Genomic DNA, 21772 nt, shown 5'->3' with positions numbered 1-21772 from the left:
AATCTACAAAATAATTTCTTGGTCCAATCAAGAATTCAGATGAACTGAATTCTAAAGCCTGACAAGCCTCTCAAAGGAAAGATGGGACATTTGTTTAACCTTTAGCAGCATATGAGAGAAAGGTAGCTGTCAATTTATATAAGTGGGTAAGGAGAGCTTGGAACAACTAATAAAAGGACAAATCCCACTTGGTTGGAATGCTGGATGATGACAGGGACTAGAGGAACACTCCACAAATGCTGAACTGAATTGAAACAACAAAAAGGTTGGTGATGGATGACCTGAATCTGCCAGCTCAGACCTCTCCCCCTTGGTCTTGCAACAGCTTAAGAGTCAAAGAGGCAGCACAACTTCGGGACCTCCTGCGGTGGATTCAGACTATAGAGCCACTCACAGCAGCAAGTTAGAACCAACTCCATGCTTATTCAGGCACAAGAACCCAAGTCCACAGAGACCCAGAGTAGAACATAAGCAGCTGGTGAGTGCTTGCATGCAAAACAGCCCCCTGGAAGGAAAACTACAGCAAAATTGTTGGTAAGAGGTACACATAACCCGGTCTATGATTGCTGGATCACCTAAACAACAAAATAATGGAACTTTTTATACAGGACCTTTCTGGTTCCACAGGGGTGGACACCTTAATGGAGAAGTAATCAGAGGCAGAAAAAGCTCACAGAAAATATAAAGGGGGAAAGGGGGAGTGAACTGGTCCAAGGTGGGATGGGTCCCAGAAATGAAGAATGTAATGAAAAGGGGGCAGTAAGTGAGGGAGAGAAGTTAAATCAGAGGAGAAAATATTGCACAAAAACTAAACCGATCAGGATTTCTGGAGAAGGAACACAGAAAGGAAGCTTTCTTCTGGAGATGAAACAATTGCATATAAAAGAACAATTGTTGTACCACATATCCAGGTCAAGAATCAGATGAAGAACTGAGAAAATATGAACAGTAAAACATGGCTACTCTAGAGGTCCACTATAAGTTGGACCAAGCATCAAAGAAGAGCATTAAGATACACCAATCTACAATAAAATACCAGGCAAGGGGATAACTGACCCTGGGAGTGAGAACATCAAAATAATCAGATGCCCAGACATCAGCAAAAATGACAAGCCAATACTAAGACAGGAAGATAAGCTCAGTCAAGGTAACAAATTGGAGAAACTAGTCAAAAATGTTCAAACAAATCTCCTAAAATCAATTCAAGGAGATGAAGAAAAATATGGATAGAAATAAACTAATGGAGGCTACAGTGCTAAAAGATTAAGACAGTGTATGAGTAAAAATAATTAAATGGTATGTGATTACCTCGATAAAATTGCATTAAAAAATTAAATGGTTTAAAGCAGATTATGGGGATGAAAAGCACAATAATGGAGATTAAAAATACACTAGAGGCAGGAAAGGGACAAGATGGCAGCATAGAGAGGAGTGGAATTTAGTTAGTCCCCTGGAGCAACTAGTAAATAATCTGGAACAACTGCTGGGGGACAACCATGACTGTCCACACATCATACACCAACATGGATTGGGTGGAATGGCTGAAATCACAGCATAAAACCTAAATAAAAACTGCAGAACCATGCAGGGAGCCCGCTCCCCTGATGGCAGGCTGAGCTATAAGACCTCACTGTAGGAGAAAGCAGCGGTCCTGGAGCACTTATAGTTCAGCCCAGCTCCAATTGGGGTTTTAATTAACAAATGTGGACTGCTGAATAAAAGCTACAAACATAGACAACCCTTAAACAAGCAGACATAGGCTTTTAGAGATAACTGACCTTAAAGAGAGAAAACTCCTGTGCCCTGGGAAAGGGAGCCCAGAAGACCAGGTGCTCTCTCTGACCCACAGGTGAAACTGGGGGGCCGTGGACTGGCTCTGAAAGGGGGCTTTCTTTCCCTTTTTCTCTCTCTCGACCTGAATGGCTCAGTGGAGAGAACCTCAGCTATTTTCAGTTCGCAGCACTCTGACCCAGACAGGGTGGAGGTAACAAGAGTCAGAGAGACAAATGAGCAATTCAAATGCAGAAGATAACTCCCTAGAGGGTATATGTTCCCTAAGAGGAAGGAGGTGGGGCCCAGCTCTAGTGCCTGCCTTCCCTTCAGAACTCAGACACCAGAGCCTGGGGGAAAATAGCCAACACAGAAACTAAAGGGGCCACACCTCCTTACACCAGTAGAGAGTGACAGGCTGACAGGTGCCACCTGCTGGGTAGGTTAGGAGAAGCACAGTGGCTAGAGGCCTCATAGGAAAGTCTGTCAATCTTCTAAGACATACGCTCAGGGAAACTCGAAACTGAATATAACCCCATTCTGAGACCTGGACCCGTTCTGGTCTAGGAAAATCTGGTTGTGGTAACCAAGGAAAGCACATGCCTAGATAACAGAAAACTACAAATTACGCTAGGAAAAACGAAGATATGGCCAAAAGGAACAAACTTACACCTCAAGTAAGATACAGTTGACATAATGTTTCAGTTTAATGAAACAAAAATTTTCAAAGAAATATGCTAAATTATATCAAAAACCAAATCAACGAGTTCAGGGAAGATATGGCAAAAGAGATGAAGAGAGAGAGCTGCCCCTGCCGCCATCAACATGGAGACGTTGCACGGAGTCCCATCTTTAAGTGCTTGAATGTCCCAACCTGAAGCTGAAGAAGCTGCCCTGGGTTCACATGCCGTTGGCTATGACTGTGTATGCTCTGGTGGTAGCATCTTCCTCATCACCGGAGGAATAATTTATGATGTTATTGTTGAACCTCCAAGTGTTGGCTCGATGACTGATGAACATGGCATCAGAGGCCAGTAACTTTCCTGGCCTACAGAGTAAATGTACATTATATTATGGAAGAACTTGCATCCAACTTCCTGTTTACAATGTGAGATTTAGGATTCATAATCCTGGACCAATCCAATGCACCAAACATTCCAGAACTCAATAGATTTCTTCTGCTGTTCATTGGATTTGTCTGTGTCCTATTGAGTTTTTTCATGGCTAGAGTATTCATGAGAATGAAACTGCTACGCTATCTGATGGGTTAGAGTGCCTTTTGAGAAGAAATCAATGGATACTGGATTTGCTCCTGTTAATGAAGTTTTAAAGGCTGTACTAATCCTCTAATATGAAATGTGGAAAAGGATGAAAAGCAGCAGCAGCAGCATCTAGTGAAAACAGGAAGCTTATTAAGGCTTGGCTAGAATTTCTTCTTGGTAATATCAGAGCGACAATCATATCACAGTATTTTTTCCTGCTGACCTATGGTAGCATATCAACGATGTGAATGGCATTTTCTTTTTAGATTTTTATTTCTAGAAGGAAATATACTCCATTTCTACAACTATAATATTGAATAAAGTGATTTCTTTTTTAACAACCCCCTTAACAGTTTTTGGAGATGGCATTTCTGATTTTCAGAAATTAACGTAAAATCAGGAAGCAATATCCTATAACCTGAGAACTCTGGACAGTTCATCAGCTTTAGCTATGGTGCTTTGCCTTTAAACAGTGTGTGTGATAGCACATTATTTCAGATATGTATGTAAGATTATTTCCTGAACAATAAGATGTATGAAAGGAGAAATAATTTTTCTAATTAACACCTTTTATTAAAAAAAAAAGAATACAAAGGAAATACTGGGTGAACATAAGGTAGAAACCCACGGTTTGAAAAAACTACTAGAAGAATCTCTGGAAATGAAAGGCACAACACAATGGAGACATAGAACAGCAGCTCTCAAGAAGCAGAAGGGAACACTCAGGAACTGGAGAACAAGACATCTGAAATCCTACACACAAAAGAACAGATAGGGAAAAGAATGGGAAAATATGAGCAACATCTCAGGAAACTGAATGATAACATCAAGTTCATGAATGTACATGTCATGGGTGTCCCAGAAGGAGAAGAGAAAGGGGCAGAAGCAATAATAGAGGAGAAAATCAATGAAAATTTCCCATCTCTTATGAAAGACATAAAATTACAGATCCAAGAAGTACAGCGTACTCCAAACAGAATAGATGTGAATAGAACTATGCCAAGACACTTAATAATCAGATTATCAAATGTCAAAGACAAAGAATTCTGAAAGCAGCAATAGAAAAGTGATGCATCGCATACAAAGGAAGCTTGAGAAGACTATGCGTGGATTTCTCAGGAGAAACCATGGAGGCAAGAAGGAAGTGGTGCAATATATTTAAGATACTGAAAGGGAAAAACTGCTAACCAAGAATTCTATTATCTGGCAAAACTGTCCTTCAAATATGAGAGAGAGTTTAAAATATTCTCTGACAAACAGACAATGACCGAGTTTGTGAACAAGTTACCTGCTCTACAGGAAATGCTAAAGGGAGCACTACAGACTGATAGGAAAAGACAGGAGTCAGAGGTCTGGAATGCAATTTTGGGTGATGGTAGCACAACAATGTAAGTACACTGAACAAAGATGACTGTGGGTATGCTTGAAAGAGGAAGGTTAGGAGCATGTGGGACACCAGAAGGAAAAAAGAAAGATAAAAGACTGAGGCTGTATAACTCAGTGAAACCTGGAGTGCTCAACAATTGTGATAAAATGTACAAATGTGTTTTTACATGAGGGAGAATAAATGAATGTGACCCTTGCAAGGTGTTAAAAATGGGGTGGCACTGGGGAAAAAAATACAATCAATGCAAACTAGAAACTATAGTTAACAGAAACATTGTTTTATGCTTCCTTTAATGGAACAAAGGCAATATACCAAAGCTAAATGCCTGTAAGAGGGGGGCATAATGGAGGGGTATGGGACTCTTGGCATTGATGATGTTGTCTGACTCTTTTATTCTACTTTAGTTTAATTCTGTTTTCTTTTTGTTGCTTTTTAGCTGTCACTTCTTTTTCTTTTGTCTCTCTACCTTCTTTGACTCTTCCTTCTTCTTTGTGGAAGAAATGAAGATGTCCTTATATAGATAGTGGTGATGGTGGTGAATGCATAAATATGTGATTATACAGGGAACCACTGATTGTTTACTTAGGACGGAATGTATAGTGGGTGAACAAAAACTGCATTAAAAAAAAATGGGTTGATGAAGAAACCTTGAGGGCACTATATTGAGTGAAATAAGTCACACACATGAGAACAAATATTGTATGGTCTTACTGATACGAACTAATTAGAACATGTAAACTCACAGACATGCAATGTAAGTTACCAAGATACAGAACGAGGATAAAGAATAGGGAGTGGTTGCTAACTAGGTTGAACTTAAAGTATTTGGAAATGGGCAGAGGTGATGGTAGCACGTTATTGTGAGAATAACTAACAGTGCTGAATGGTTTGTGAATTTGGTGGAAAGGGGAAGCTCAGAGTCACATATGTCACCAGAAGGAAAACTGGAGGTTAAAATATGGGAATGTATAAAACAGTGAATCTTGGGGTGGACAATGTCTGTTGATTAATTCTGCAAATATTAGAAATCTCTTTCATGAACTTGAACAAGTGTATGACACTATAATTAGAAGCTAATAATAGAGCGGTATACAGGGAAAAAATACACCTACTGCAAACTATGTACTACAGTTAACAGTATTTTAACATTCTTTCATCAACAGTAACAAATGTACTATGCCAATACTATGAGTCAATAATGGAGAGGGAATGGTTAGAGGTATGGGAGGATTCATGTTTTCTTTTTTGTCTTTATTTCTTTTCTGGAGTAATGAAAATGTTCTAAAAATTGAAAAAAAAACATTTATTGTGGTGATGGATGCACAGCTGTGTGATGGTACTGTGGGCAACTGATTGTGCACTTTGGATCTTTGAATAATTGTATAGAATGTGAACAATCTCAATAAAATTTAAAGAAAGAGCCAAGGAAAACCATTCAAAATTAAAAAAAAAAATACACTATAGGCAAATAGCAAATTTGAACAGGCAGAAGAAAGAATCAGCAACCTAAAAGATAGGACAAAAAGAGGAATTAGAAAGTTTTAGAAGGAATAGAACAGAACTTGTGGTGAAAAGTGCAATGAAGAGTAACAGTACACTAGAGGTGTTCAGCAGATTTGAAGAAGTAGAAAAAATAATCAGCTACCAAGAACACAGGACAATCAAAATATTATAGACAGAAGAACAGATAGAGAAAAGAATGAAAAAAAGTGAGCAAAGCCTAAGGGCCCTCTGGGGACAACATGAAGCATACCAACATACATGTATGGGAGTCCCAGAAAGGAAGGAGAAGAAAAAAGGGGCAGAAAGAATATTTGAGGATTATCTGGCAAAAACAATCCTTCAAAAATGAGGGAGTTTACTCAGGGGTGTAATCTCCCTGGTAATGCAGGATATGACTCCCAGGGATGAATCTGGATCTGGCATCATGGGACTGAGAACATCTTCTTGACCAAAAGGGGGATGCGAAATGAAACGAAATAAAGCTTCAGTGGCTGAGACATTTCAAGTGGAGTCGAGGAGGTCACTCTGGTGGACATTCTTATGCACTATATAGATAACACTTTTTAGGTTTTAATGTTTTGGAATAGCTAGAAGTAAATACCTGAAACGATCAAACTCCAACCTAGTAGCCTTGACTCTTGAAGATGATTGTGTAACTATGTAGCTTACAAGGGGTGACAGTGTGACTGTGAAAACCCTGTGGATTGCACTCCCTTTATCCAGTGTATAGATGGATGAGTAGAAAAATGGGGACAAAACGTAACTGAAAAACAGGGTGGGATGGGTGGGGGTGATTTGGGTGTTCTTTTTTAATTTTAGTTTTTATTCTGATTCTAATTCTTTCTGATGTAAGGAAAATGTTCAAAAATCGACTGGGGTGTCACAGTTCCTAAAGAACCATGTTCTCTCCTTCCTCAAAAATGAGCCCTTAACTATATTCCAACTTGAGAATGTATTTGCTGCCTCATGTGATGCAGCAACTAAATTCTAAGATTCGGGACAGGAACCAGGCAGGAACAAGGAAGAAAGAACACTGGAAAAGTCAGACACATTTACCTGGGTTTGTGCTCCTGGCTTGATCTTATGTCCCTGAGCTACCCACTTCCCCTCTCTGAGCCTCAAATTTTTCAGCTGCAAAATGGGCATAATAATACTTACCTACGAGGGTTCTTGAGTGGGGAGTAGGAGATGGAATTTAAAGGAGAGAGGAAGGAGTAGGAGGAGACAGCAAGAATCTGAGGTTTGTGAGCTCAAAAACAATAAGGTTTCACGGTCCCTAACTATTAAGTGTGCTTAGCTCTGGGGAGAGAAATGGGGGCAGGGAAGGGCAGTGAGGAGGGGACTTTTATTTTTATAAACATTAGTATGTTTGAAATTTTTTTACAGTGAACATGACAATTTTGTAATGAAAATATATTTGGTGTGGATAGCATACATCAATAAAACGTTTTTTAGAAGCTTATATTTTTGAAGCATTTCATTGGAAGGTCATCCAGAAGTCTGGTAAGAGTGGTTGCTTCTGGAGAGGAGAACTGGGAGACATGAAGTCCAGGGTGGGAGGGAGACTTTGCACTGTGTACTTTTGTACTGTTTGAATTTTGTCATCATGAGCTCCTATTACTTTTTCTTTCTAATACGTATTACTTTTCAAAAGAGTTTAAAATTATTTTAAAAATAAAATAAAGAAAACATTTGAAGTAAAAAAAAAAATGGATTGGGGTGATGAATGCATAACTATAAGATCGTACTGTGAACAGGTGATTGGTACATCACAGATGATTGCATGGTATGTGAATATATCTCAATAAAATTGAATTTAAAAAAAAAAATGAGGGAGTTTAAACATTCACAGATAAACAGAAACTGAGATAGTTCATCACCAAAAGTCCTCCCTACGAGAACTGCTAAACAGAGTTCTTCAGGATGAAAGGTAAAGACAGGAAAGTGGCTTGGAGCAATGTGAAGAACTGAAGATCTTCAGTAATTTTAAATGGGTAAATGCAAAACCGAATAGTACTATATCCTCAATATATAACTCTAATTCCTATAAGAATTAAAATACAATTGAATAAGAAATAGTCATATTTCCTGATAATGGAATGCAAAATATAGACATAATGTGGGACAAATCTATATAAAAGGGGGAAACGGAGGGATATGGGGGCAGAGAATGTGTATGCTATTGAAGTTAAGTTAGTATCTTTTCAAATTAGGAGGTTATAGGTGGAGGTTGTATAATACAGACTAGACGGTAACCACAAAGAACATACTTAAAAACATACTGAAACAGATGAGAAAGGGATCAATCAGATACATCACAAAAGATAACTATAGAGAAAAGGTGGCTCCAATAAAGGAAGAGAGACAAAAAAGTTATGACATAAAAACAAAAGGACAAAATGGCTAAAATAAGTACTGCATTTATAATAACACAATGTTAATAGATTAAACTCCTCAATCAAAACAGAGATTGGCAGAATGGGTAAAAAAACACGATCCAACTATATGTTGTTTACAAGAGACAAACCTTAGACACAGAGACACAAATAGGTTGGAAGTGAAAGGATGGAAAAAGATAATCCATGTAAATAGTAACCAAAATAGAGCTGGGGTAGCTATACTAGTATGGGACAAAATAGAATTTATGTCAAAAGTTTTTACAAGAGACAACACTATATAGTAATAAAAGGGTCAATCCACCAAGAAGAAATAACAATCAAATATTTATGCACCTAACCAAAGTGCCCCAAAATACATAAGGCAAAACTGGCAAAACTGAAGGGAGAAACAGACACCTCTACTATAATAGTTGGAGACTTCAATATACTACTCTTATCAGTAGAAAACATTTAGACAGAAGATCAATAAGGAAATAGAAACCTTGAATAATATAATAAATGAACTATATCTAATAGACATATGCAGAGCATTGCACCCCAAAACAGCAGGATACACATTCTTCTCAAGTGCACATGATTGTTCTAGAGGATAGACAAAAGAAGTCTCAATGCATTTAAAAAGACTGCAATTATACAAAGCATCTTCTCTGACCACAGTGGAATGGAGGTGGGAATCAACAACAGGCAAGAACTGGTAAATCCACAAATATACAGAAGCTAAATAACACTCTCTTAAACAATCAGAGGGTCAAAAAGAAATCACAAGGGAAATCAATAAATATCTTGATGAATGAAAATGAGAAGACAGCATATCAAAACTTATAGGATGCAGTGAAAGCAGTGCTAAGAAGGGAAATTTATAGCCCTAAACGCCTACATTAAAAAGGAAGAAAGAGCTAAAATCAAAGACCTAACTGCATACCTGGAGGAAATAGAAAAACTAATCCCAAAGCAAGCAGAAGGAAAGAAAGATTAGGGCAGAAATAAATGGAATATAGAATAAAATAAAAGAGCATTAACAAAACCAACCTTTGAAAGGATCAATAAAGTTGACAAACCTTTAGCTAGACTGACAAAATGAGAGAGAGGATGCAAATAAACTCAGAAATGACCCCACAGAAATAAAAAGGATCATAAGAAAATACTATAAACAACTGTATGCCAAGAAAATAAGACAACCCTAGATGAGATGGATGAATTCCTAAAAATACACAAAGAAACACAGACTGACTCTAGAAGAAATAGAAGATCTCAACAGACCAATTATAAATAAAGAGACTGAATCAGTCAACCCTCCCCCCACAAAGAAAAGCCAAGGACCAGATGGCTTCACAGTTCAATTCTACCAAACATTCCAAGAATAATTAATACCAATCCTGCTTAAACTCTTCCAAAGAGTTGAAAAGGAGGGAACATTACCTAACTCATTCTATGAGGGCAACATCACTCTAATACCAAAGCCAGATAAAGATACTACAAAAAAGAAAATTACAGACCCATTTCTCTAATGAATATAGATATAAATTCCTCAACAAAATAACTGCAAATCAAATCCAAATGCAAATTAAAAGAATTAGAAACCATGATCCAGTGGGATTTATCCAAGGTATGCAAGGGTGGTTCAATATAAGAAAACCAGTTAATGTTATATACCATATTAACAAATCAAAGGGGAAAAACTACATGAACACCTCTGTTGATGTAGAAAAAACATTTGACAAAATCCACATCCTTTCCAGAAAGCTGTTCCTTTAAGATCCAGAATGAGACAAGAATGTCCACTGTCACCACTGTTATTCAACATTGTACTGGAAGTTGTAACCACAGCAATTAGGCTAGAAATAAAAGGCATCCAAATTGAAAAGGAAGAAGTAAAACTTTCACTATTTGCAAATGACTTGATCCTATATATAGGAAGTCCCAAAAAATCTATAACAAAGCTTCTAAGCCTAATAAGCAAATTCAGCAAAGTGGTGGGGTACAAGACCAACACTTCAAAATCAGTAGTGTTTCTATACACTAATAATGAGCAATCTGAAGAGGAAATCAAGGGGAAAAAAAGCTACTAAAAGAATAAAATATACAGGAATAATATTACCAAGGATGTAAAGGACTTATACACAGAAAACTACAAAACATTGCTAAAGAAATTAAATATCTAAATAAATGGAAGGACATTCTGAGTTCACAGAATGGAAGACTAAATATTGTCTACTCAAAGTGATTTACAAATTCAACACAACCCCAATCAAAATTCCAACAGCCTTCTTTGAAGAAATGAAAAAGCCAATCATCAAATTTATTTGGAAGGGTAAGGGGCCCCGAATCGCCAAAAACATCTTGAAAAAGAAGAATGAAATTGGAGGACTCAGGCTTCCTGATTTAAAGCATATTACAAAGTTACACTGGTCAAAACAGCAGGGTATTGGCCACTAGAATCAAATTGCAAGTTTAGAAAAGGACCCTCACATCTACGGCCAATTGATTTTTTTTAATTTGTTTTTCATTTTTTAAATTCAGTTTTATTGACATATATTCATATACGATACAATCATCCTACAATCATCATACAATCAACTGTTCACAGTACCATCATATAGTTATAAATTCATCACCCCAATCTATTTTTGAACATTTTCCTTACAACAGAATCAGAATCAGAATAAAAAATAGAAGTAAAAAAGAACATCCCAATCATCCCCCCCCATCCCGCCCTATTTTTTATTTGGTTTTCTGTCCCCATTTTTCTACTCATCCATCCATACACTAGATAAAGGGAGTGTGATCCACAAGGTTTTCACAATCACACTGTTACCCCTTGTAATCCACATTGTTATACAATTGTCTTCAGGAGTCCAGACTACTGGGTTGGAGTTTGATAGTTTCAGGTATTTACTTCTAGCTATTCCAATACATTAAAACCTAAGAAGTGTTATCTATATAGTGCATAAGAATGTCCACCAGAGTGACCTCCTCGACTCCACTTGAAATCTCTCAGCCACTGAAACTTTATTTTGTTTCATTTTGCATCCCCCTTTTGGTCAAGAAGATATTCTCAATCCCACGATGCCCGGTCCAGATTCATCCCTGGGAGTCATATCCTGCATTGCCAGGGAGATTTACACCCCTGGGAGTCAGGTCCCACGTAGGGGGAGGGCAGTGAGTTCACCTGCTAAGGTGGCTCAGTTAAGAGAGAGGCGGGAAGGAAACATCTCAGCAACAAAGAGGTACTCAAGGAGACTCTTAGGCACAATTATATGCAGATTTAGCCTCTCCTTTGCAGTAATGAGCTTCATAAGGGCAAGTCCCATGATAGAGGGCTCAGCGCATCAAACCACCAGTCCTAATGTTTGTGACAACATCAGCATCAGTCCAGGTGAGGAAACCCAACACCTCTGCATTTTCCCCCAGCTCCTCAGGGGGTATGGCCAATTGATTTTTGATAAGGCTGCCAAGCCCACCAATTGGGAAAGTACAGTCTTTTCAACAGATGGTGCTTGAGAACTGGATATCGATATGCAAAAGAATCATATATAAAAATTTACTCAAAATGGGTCCAAGACCTAAACATAAGAATGAGAACTATGAAACTCCTAAAAAAAAATGTAGGGAAGCATCTTCAGGACCTTGTGTTAAGCAATCTTTTCTTATATTTTACACCCAAAGCACAAGCACCAAAAGAAAAAAATAGGCAAATGGGACCTCAACAAAATTAAAAACTTTTGTGCATCAAAGGGCTTTTGATTAAAGTGAAGAGAACCTACCCAACGGGAGCAAGTAACTTGGAAACCACAGATCCGATAAGGTTTAATATCCAGAATATATAGAAAAATCCTACAATTCAGCAACAAAAAAAAAAACAACCCATTTAAAAAGTGGGCAAAAGACCTGAATAGATGTTTCTCCAAAGACAATTTACAAATGGCCAAAAAGCACATGAAAAGATGCTCATCATTAGCTATCAATGAAATGCAAATCAAAACCACAAGATACCATTTCACACCCACTAGAATGGCTACTATCTTAAAAAAAAAAATAAAACACACACACAAATTACAAATGTTGGAGAAAATGTGGAGAAATAGGAACACATTCATTATTGGTGGAAATATAAAATGGTGCAGCCATTGCGGAAGACAGTTTGGTGGTTCCTCAGAAAGTTAGGTATAGAATTATCATATGACCCAGCAATCCCTCTACTTAGGTATATACCTAAAAGATTTGAAAGCCAGGTTTTCGAACAGGTATTTGCACACCAATGTTCATTCAGCGTTATTCACTACTGACAAAAGGTGAAGCAACCCAAGTGTCCATCAACCAATCAATTTATAGATAAATAAAACATGGTATATACATAAAATGCAATATTATTTAGCTGTAAAAAGGAATGAAGTCCTGAAATATGCATCAGCATGGTTGAACTCTGAACACATCATGTTGTATGAAATAAAGACAGTCATAAAAGGACAAATATTGTATGACCTCAATGATATGCAATAATTAGAGTAAACAAACTCGTAGAGTCAGAATCTAGAATATAGATTACCAGGGGAATGGATAGAGTTAATGCTTAAATCGTACAGATTTTCTATTTGCATTGATTGTTAAGTTTTGGTAATGGATGGTGGTAATCGCAGCACAACATTGTGAATGTAATTAACAGCACTGAATGTTGTTAAAAGGAGAAATTTTAGATTGTATGTATGTTACTAGAATAAAAAGTGTGTACAGTCCTATGTTTGTACAATACAGAGAACCCTATTGTAAATGATTCTAAACCCTTCTGTAAACATTCTTTCATCAATTTTAACAAATGTACAACACTAATGCAAGGTGTTAATAATAGGGTGGTTTAGGGAACTTATTTTATGCATGATTTTTCTGTAAACACACAACTTCTCTAATTAAAAAAAAAAAGTGGGTAAGAAGAAGCCAGCTTAAATTTTAAATTCTTAAAAGCCAAATGTCTGCCCTCCCCTCTAAGTGGGACCTGACTCCCAGGGGTGTGAGTCTCCCTAGCAATGCGGGATATGACTCCCAGGGATGAACCTGGACCTGGCATTATGGGATTGAGAACATCTTCTTGACAAAAAGGGGGATGCAAAATGAAACAAAAAAGTTTCAGAGGCTGAGAGATGTCAAATGGAGTCGAGAGGTCACTCTGGTGGGCATTCTTACGCACTTATGTGAATATCCTTTTTTAGATTTTGGTATATTGGAATAGCTAGAGGTAAATACCTGAAGCTGACGAACCGTAACCCAGTAGCCTTGACTCTTGAAAATGATTGTGTAACTATGTAGCTTACATGGGGTGACAGTGTGATTGTGAAAACCCTGTGTATCACACTCCCTCTGTCCAGTGTATGGATAGATAAGTAGAAAAATGGGGACAAAACTAGATGAAAAATAAACAGAACTTCTAATAGGAAGTGAGACCTGGTAAGTTTGCATAGGTTAGTGTGAAATAGCAACACATCCCAAAGTAATTTGGGCAGAGAATAAAATATATGCAGGGCCCCCTTGAGGAGCCGGGGGGAAATGCAGAGGTGTTGGGCTTCCTCACCTGGATTGTTGCTGATGTTCTCACAAACATTGAGGACTCTGGTGGTTTGGTGTGCCGAGCCCTTATCTTGGGACTTGCCCTTATGAGGCTCATTACTGCAAAAGAGAGGCTAAACCTGCTTATAATTGTGCCTAAGAGTCTCCCCTGAGTACCTCTTTGTTGCTCAGATGTGGCCCTCTCTCTCCAGCTAAGCCAACTTGGCAGGTGAACTCACTGCCCTCCCCCCTACATGGGATCTGACTCCCAGGGGTGTAAATCTCCCTAGCAACATGGGATATGACTCCCAGGGATGAATCTGGACCTGACATCGTGGGATTGAGAACATCTTCTTGACCAAAAGGGGGATGCGAAATGAAATAAAGTTTCATTCGCTGAAGGATTCCAAATGGAGTCTAGAGTCACTCTGGTGGGCACACTTATGCACTATATAGATAACCCTTTTTAGGTTTTAGTGCAGTGAAATAGCTAGAAATAAATACCTGAAACTATCAAACTACAACGCAGTAGCCTTGACTCTTAAAGACGACTGTATAGCAATGTCACACAAGGGGTGACTGTAATTGTGAAAGCATTGTGGAGCGCAGTCCGTTTATCCAGTGTATATGGATGGATGAGCAGAAAAATGGCAACAAAAAACTAAATGAAAAATAGCGTGGGAAGGGAGGGATGATTTGGGTGTTCTTTTTTACTTTTATTGTATTCTTTTTTTCGCTTTTTCTGGTACAAGGAAAATGTTTAAAAAAATGCACAACCATATGATGGTACTGTGAACAACTGATTGTACACCACGGATGATTGTATGGTATGTGAGTATATCTCAATAAAAATGAATTTAAAAAAACAAAACCCCAAAAAACACACACAAAAAACAAAAAAAAATACATGACTCCTGGGGATGAGTGTGGACCTTGTATAATAGGATTGAGAAAGCCTTCTGGACCAAAAGGGGAAGAGAAATGAAACAAAATAAAGTTTCAGTAAGAACAACAACCAGACGTAGCCCCCTTCCCCATACTGCTGACACCCCCTTTCAAAGTTAGGATAGTCACCGCCTAGACACCCCTGAAGATGGAGAAAGAGCTTAAGTGAGAGGAAGGGATAGCAACAAACAAGATTTAACAAAGGTCTATGAATACTGAAACTTTATATAAATACATATTTTTTCAGATGCTGGGGTGTTGGAATAGCTGGAAGGAGGTAAATGACATGGTGGAACTGTACCCTATAACATCCTTTGAAATTTGCTCTACAGCTACTCATTGAATTGTGCTTTGAAAACCTTCACCTTTCTGTATATACCCTAAATTTCATAATAAGGGAAGAACTGAAACTGTAGAACTGTAATTCGTAACAATTTTTTTTAATTTACCTATATAACTATGTAAGTTTTGAAATTACCTATATAACTGCTCGTTGAGCTGTACATCGAAAGTTAACATATTTCTGTATGTATATTACATTTTACAATAATGGAAATAGCTGAATATTGAATAATGAAGACATTCTTTGAAATTTACTATCTAACAACTTGTGAAATCATACTTTGAAAGTCAGCACTGTTATGTATATATGTTCAAGTTCAAACTAAAAAAATGCATTAAAAACTAGATGAAAAATAGGGTGGGATGAGGGGAATGATTTGGGTGTTCTTTTTTACTTTTATTTTTTATTCCTATTTTTATTCTTTCTAGTTTAAGGAAAATGTTCAAAAATAGATTGGGGTGATGAATGCACAACTATATGATGGTACTGTGAACAGCTGATTGTACACCATGGATGACTATGGTATGTGAATATACCTCAATAAAACTGAATTAAATTAAAAAAATTAAAACAAAAAAAAAACCAATTGGCCAAGTATGGGTGAGCAAGAGTTTGAAGTGCAAGAATCCCCAGATACAAGGAGACTGCACTCACTTGAAAGCCCTTTTCCACAGGCTTCTAACTAGGTACAGGTAGGAGGTGATAAGCTACTGGGGATAAGCACGGAGCTCCAGGAACTTCCCTACACATTTCTCTCCTAAGAAGCAAAAGCTTAAGCCGCTGGGGACTGTGCAGCAAACCTCTCATCCCCAGAAGACAGGCAAAGATCCATTAGTGCCTGGGGATAGGTAGAAGCCGAAACCCTCTGCCCCTGGGGCCCTGAGCCTTGGACTCAGTATCCTGCATCTTTATGGACCAGTAAGAGGTCTGCTACTATGAGGGGTGGAGCAGGAAACTCTCCATAAAATACCAACCACAGATTAAAAAGGCAGTTTGCCATGGAAAGGAAGGACAAGAATGCTGAGAAAATCTACTTTCACCATTCGGTATTATACCAGAGGTCCTAGACAGTGCAATAAGGCTAAGACAAGAAAACTGTATCAAAAGTACAAACGTTGGAAAGAAAGAAGTAAAATGTTCTCTATTTGCAGATGACCTGACTGTAGAACCCACAAAATAACTCCTATAATTACTGAATTAGTAAGTCACAAGAGACAAGGTTAATGTACAAAAATAATTACATTTTTATAAGCTATACTGAAGCAAAAAATAAAACGAAATTAAAACAATTCCATTTACAATATTTTTAAAAAGCATAAAATATTTAGGAATAAATTTTACAAAATCCTCATAAAATCTCTATGCTGAGAACCATGTAATATTGCTGAGAAAAGTTAAAAGACCTAAATAAATGGAGAAACATATGATATTAATGGATTGGATGACTCTGCTGTTAAGATGTCATTTTTCTAAATTCAGATATGGATTGAATGGAATCCCAATCATAATTCCAGCAGGCTTTACTACAGAAATTGAAAACCAGAGTACGGTTTTTGCTATTTAAAAAAAAAAAAAAATACAATGCAAAGATGTTCAGTTTAACTCTCTTATCAGGGGTGGCCAATTTTTTCTGTAAAAGGACAGATAGCAAGTATTCCAGGCTTTGTGGGCCAGGGTCTCCGATGCAGCTACTCGGCTCTGCCACTGCAGTGGAAAAGCAGTCATCAACCACGCTTAGGAGAATGAGGCTGACTATGCTGCAGTAAAACTGCATTTACAACAACAGACCACAGGGGCCTTGGTTTACAGACTTCTGCTCTATGTAATGGGGTTTTACCTTGTACCAGATCATCAAATTTGTCAAGATTATGAGTTGTTTTGGGATAAAATTTGATTTTATTCAGTTATTTATAAAGTCCTTAACTTGAAGGGTTTTCTATTAAATTACTAATCTACCTGTAACTCTGGTAAAGAAAAAAAAAACTCTGCCATATTTCTCCCAGTGTTATTCTGTAATGACATTGTCAAATGTTTATTGCCATTGTGCTTCAATATGGGTTAGATTTGACTATATCTTTGTGATTATTGTTTGCAAGGAGGAAAGACATAAATAATTTGGTTAATTCTCCAAAGCTGAAGTGTTTCTATAAAAAGGAAACCTAAGTCTGTGTGCTTAAACAATACACTTGATATAAATCAAATATAACATAAGTATTACTTTAAACTATGTTGTCAAAGTAAAAGGATTGTACTTATTCACAGAGAGGTGGGTGCAGGTCTGTTTCCACAAAGATAACAGTCAAGCTTCCAGTTACCTCCAGGGAATTTTCAGGCTGTGATGAAAGCAACTGAAATAAATCTTCCAGAGAGGAAGATGTGTCTGTCCCATTTAGATGTCTCTGTAGAAAAAGAGAAATGGTAAATCATTCTTTAGATAAATTAAAAGACTGAAGTAGTTACCTGGGGATTTATACTTAATCTTTAAAGGGTAACCAGGTCTTACTTCCATGCTGGATTTTTATTCCTATTTTTTTCTCAGTTGGTTGAAAATTTTACATTTTATTTCTTTTTTTTTTAGTACTCTTCTTTTAATGCTTTTTTTTATTGTGAACTTTAACATATATACATAACAGGATTAACTTTCAAAGTACGATTTAACAAGTAGTTAGAGAGCAAATTTTCAAAGAATGTCATGGGTCACAGATCCACAACTTCAGCTATTTCCATTGTTATAAAATATAACATACATACAGAAAGGTGTTAACTTTCGATGTATAGCTCAACTAGCAGTTATATAGGTATTTTGAAAAACTGTTATGAGTTACAGTTCCACAGTTTCAGTTCTTTCTTTAGTACTCTTTAATAATCTAACATTCACAAAGTCAAAAGGATATCTCTTATCTCCTTCCTAATAAACAAGGACCTTTAATTCCAAACTCCTTCTCCCCCACTTCTGCCCTAACCATCCACCTTTTCATTTTTGGCTAGTATTTTAAATTCCATGCTATTTTATCCCTCCATAGTTACCCCTCACAATTGGTTACAAAATTATGTAATTTTTACAATCAATATTTATTTAGATTTACCCAAAATGTTTTACCAACTTTTTTATTCATCATTGCTTTTTTTTTTCAGTTACTTTAATCTTTATTTCTATTAGGTTTTTTGTCTACATCATTACAATAACATAGCACATACAATTTTATGTCATGTTTAACATTTACATTGTATCCTAAGCACTGTTATTACAAGTTTTTGTGACTCTCATTTTTTTTGCAATTTTATTGAGATATATTCACACACCATCTTTATTTCTATTAGGTTTTTTGTCTACATCATTACAATAATACAGCACATACAATTTTATGTCATGTTTAACATTTACATTGTATCCTAAGCACTGTTATTACAAGTTTTTGTGACTCTCATTTTTTTGCAATTTTATTGAGATATATTCACACACATACAATCACTGCTTACAGTATCATCACATAGTTGTCCATACGTTCCCATGATCAATTTTAGAACATTTTCATTACTCTAGAAAAGAAACCAGAATAAAAATAAATCCCCAATCCTCCTGTTTCAGTTTACTAATGCTGCCAGGATACAAAATACCAGAAATGGATTGGCTTTTATAAAAGGGGGTTTATTTGATTACACAGTTACAGTCTTAAGCCCATAAAGTATCCAAAATAACGCATCGACAGTCAGGTACATTCACTGGAGGATGGCCAACGGCATCTGGAAAACCTCTGTTAGCTGGGAAGGCACATGGCTGGCATCTGCTCCAGAGTTCTGGTTTCAGAATGGCTTTCTCCCAGGATGTTCCTCTCTAGGCTGCAGTTTCTCTCCAAAATGTCACTCTCAGTTGCTCTTGGGGCGTTTGTCCTCTCTTAGCTTCTCTGGAGCAAAAGTCTGCTTTCAGCGACCATCTTCAAACTGTCTCTCATCTGCAGCTCCTCTCTTAGCTCCTGTGTGTTCTTCAAAGTGTCTCTCATGGCTATAGCTAGCTCACTCCTTCTGTCTGAGCTTATGCAGTACTCTAGTAAACTAATCAAGGTCCACGCTGAATGGGCGGGACCACACCTCCATGGAAATTATCCAATCAGAGTTATCACCTACAGTTGGGTGGGGCACATCTCCATGGAAACACTCAAAGAATTACAATCTAATCAACACTAATACATCTGCCCACACAAGATTGCATCAAAGATAATGGCGTTTTGGGAGACATAATACATTCAAACTGCACACCTCCCATACCCTTAACCCCCCATATGTTGACTCATAGTGTTGGTGTGATACATTTGTTATTACTGATGAAAGAAGATTAAAATATTACTGTTAACTCTAGTCCACAGTTTGCAACAGATATGTTTTCCCCCATAAACCTCTCTATTATTAACTCCTTGTAATAGTGTTGTACATTTGTTCTAGTTAATGAAAGAACTTTTAAATATTTTTTTAATATTTGTACATTTAATCACAGTCATAATCCACCACAATATTCACTGTTCTACATTCACATCATCATTGCTTCTTAATCTCACTCCTGCCTTCAGGGATCAGTTTCTTTCTTGATGAAAAAACTTTCAGTAGTTCTTGTTAGGAAAGGTATATGAGTGGTAAATTCTCTTAAGGTTTTGAAACCTGTAATTATTTTTATTTTATCTTCAAGCTTAAATGATTGTTTAGTTGATAACAACATCAAGTCTAATGTTTTCTCTCAGGACTGTCTCTTCTGGCATTTATTACTATTGATTAAGTTTGCTATCAGGCTGATTTTTATTAATAGCTAATCTTTTTTTTTCTTCTGATAATTTTCAAGATTTCTTCCTTATTCTTTGCTGTTCTGCCATTTCACTTTGGTATGTCTGCGACTTAATTTGCTTTTCTTTACTCCCTTGGGACTGTGTGTGTTTTTAATCTGAGGACTCATCTTTAATTCTGGAAATCTTTTGCCACAGATTCTTTGAATAGTGATTCTTCTATTAGAAATAATTTAGATTTTCTCCTTCTATCAGTGATGACTGAATTTTCCTTTCATATTTTGCATATTGTTTTCTCTCTGTGATACATTCTGGGTTGATTTCCAAGTCACCATTTTCTTTAGTCATGTCTAATTTGCTATTCAACCCATCTGTTGAATTCTTAATTATGACATTTTTCAAATCTAGAATTTCATTTTGACTCTTCTAAATCTATTTTCTCTTTTCTGTTCTTGCCTTGTAGATTCTGTTCCAGTTTGCTAATGCTGCCATTATGCAAAATACCAGAAACGGACTGGCTTTTATAAAGGGGGTTTATTTGGTTACAAAGCTACAGCCTGAAGCCCATGAATATGTCCAAATTAAGGTATCGAGAGGAGTATACCTTCACTGAAGGAAGGCTAATGGCGTCTGGAAAACCTCTGTTAGCTAGGAAGGCACATGGCTGGCATCTGCTGATCCCGTGTTGTGTTCCAGCTCCTCTCTCAGCTCCTGTGCATTCTTCAAAATGTTGCTCTTGGGGTGTTTTGTCCTCTCTTAGCTTTTCTGGAGCAGACACTGGGCTAACATCTCCAAAGTGTCAGCAAAAGTCTGCTTTCAGCAGCCGTCTCCAAAATGTCTCTCTCAGCTGCTCTGAAGTCCTTCTGTTTGTGAGCTCTTTTATGGGACTCTGGTAATTAAATCAAGATGCACTCTGAATGAGCGGGGCCCACATCTCCATGGAAACAATTCAGTCAAACATTTCACACACAGTTGATTGAGTCACATCTCCACGGCAACATTCAATCAAAGGATTCCAACCTAATAGGATTGCATTAAAAAACATGGTGTTTTGGGGGACAGAATACATCCAAACTGGCACAGATTCCATTCCTTCATCTCCTTGAACAATTTAAGAACCTCAATTTTGAAGTCTTTTTCACAGAATTCAAGTGTGGATCCTGACATTTTTGTCACCTCCTGATTCTTCTGGCTATTTATTTATTCCTATTGTCTGCAGTTTTTAAAGGTGAACACATCTTTGTTGGGAGTTGTTTCTGTAGGAATCCCACACACCACGGATTATGGACTATAAAAGCAGTTTTGTGTTTTTCTCTGCAAGGGCCAATTTTTATGTTTCTATGTTACTTTCCTAGCTGCTCAGGATTCGATGGAGATGGTAGTGTGATGTGGACCCTTTATCTGGCATTGGTCTCCATTTGGGATGGAAAGACAGATTCTTTGTTTGGTCTCCTAGATGGTGGACAGAATTGCGCTAGTTCCCAATTCCTGAAAAGGAGAGCCTTTAAACATTTCTTAGCTTTCATCAGGGTGCTCAGGTTCCCCCAGGCTGGCTTCGCTTGTCATCTGCTGAACCCCAGTCTCTCTCATGACATCTGTTTCCAATTCCTCTTTGAGCTCTTCAACATCAGTGCCTGGTAAATTCTGAATTTGAGTTTCTTCTATTTGTAGAGTTCCCTGTCTTGTTTTTGAGATCTACTGTAGATTCAAAAATCATATCCATTATATTTTATCCAGGAGTTCTACATTTTTGGTTTGTGTATGGAGGTATTTTTACATGTTAGCAAGTTCACAATACTAAGTGACGTACCCATGTGCTGTGCATCATTCCCACCCAGCTTTGTACTTTACAG

The 21772-nt window shown here is 37.3% G+C and overlaps 1 protein-coding gene and 1 pseudogene across 2 annotated transcripts in view; one reads left to right on the top strand and one right to left on the bottom strand.

Moving 5' to 3' along the window:
- NFE2L3 (nuclear factor, erythroid 2 like 3) overlaps window positions 1–21772 on the bottom strand; it is a 71966-nt gene that overhangs the window by 5440 nt on the left and 44754 nt on the right. For both annotated transcript variants that reach the window (XM_037836927.1, XM_037836928.1), the window contains one exon: window positions 17463–17546. In XM_037836927.1, the coding sequence (XP_037692855.1) occupies window positions 17463–17546 (84 nt within the window). The remainder of the gene's footprint in view (window positions 1–17462; window positions 17547–21772) is intronic.
- LOC119534503 lies at window positions 2590–3159 on the top strand (annotated as a pseudogene).

This window comes from Choloepus didactylus, chromosome 5 (assembly GCF_015220235.1).
Source record: "Choloepus didactylus isolate mChoDid1 chromosome 5, mChoDid1.pri, whole genome shotgun sequence".
NCBI classification, from domain to species: Eukaryota; Metazoa; Chordata; class Mammalia; order Pilosa; family Megalonychidae; genus Choloepus; species Choloepus didactylus.
Note: the sequence above shows the minus strand (reverse complement) of the source record. Positions and strands in the feature narration are given on the sequence as shown.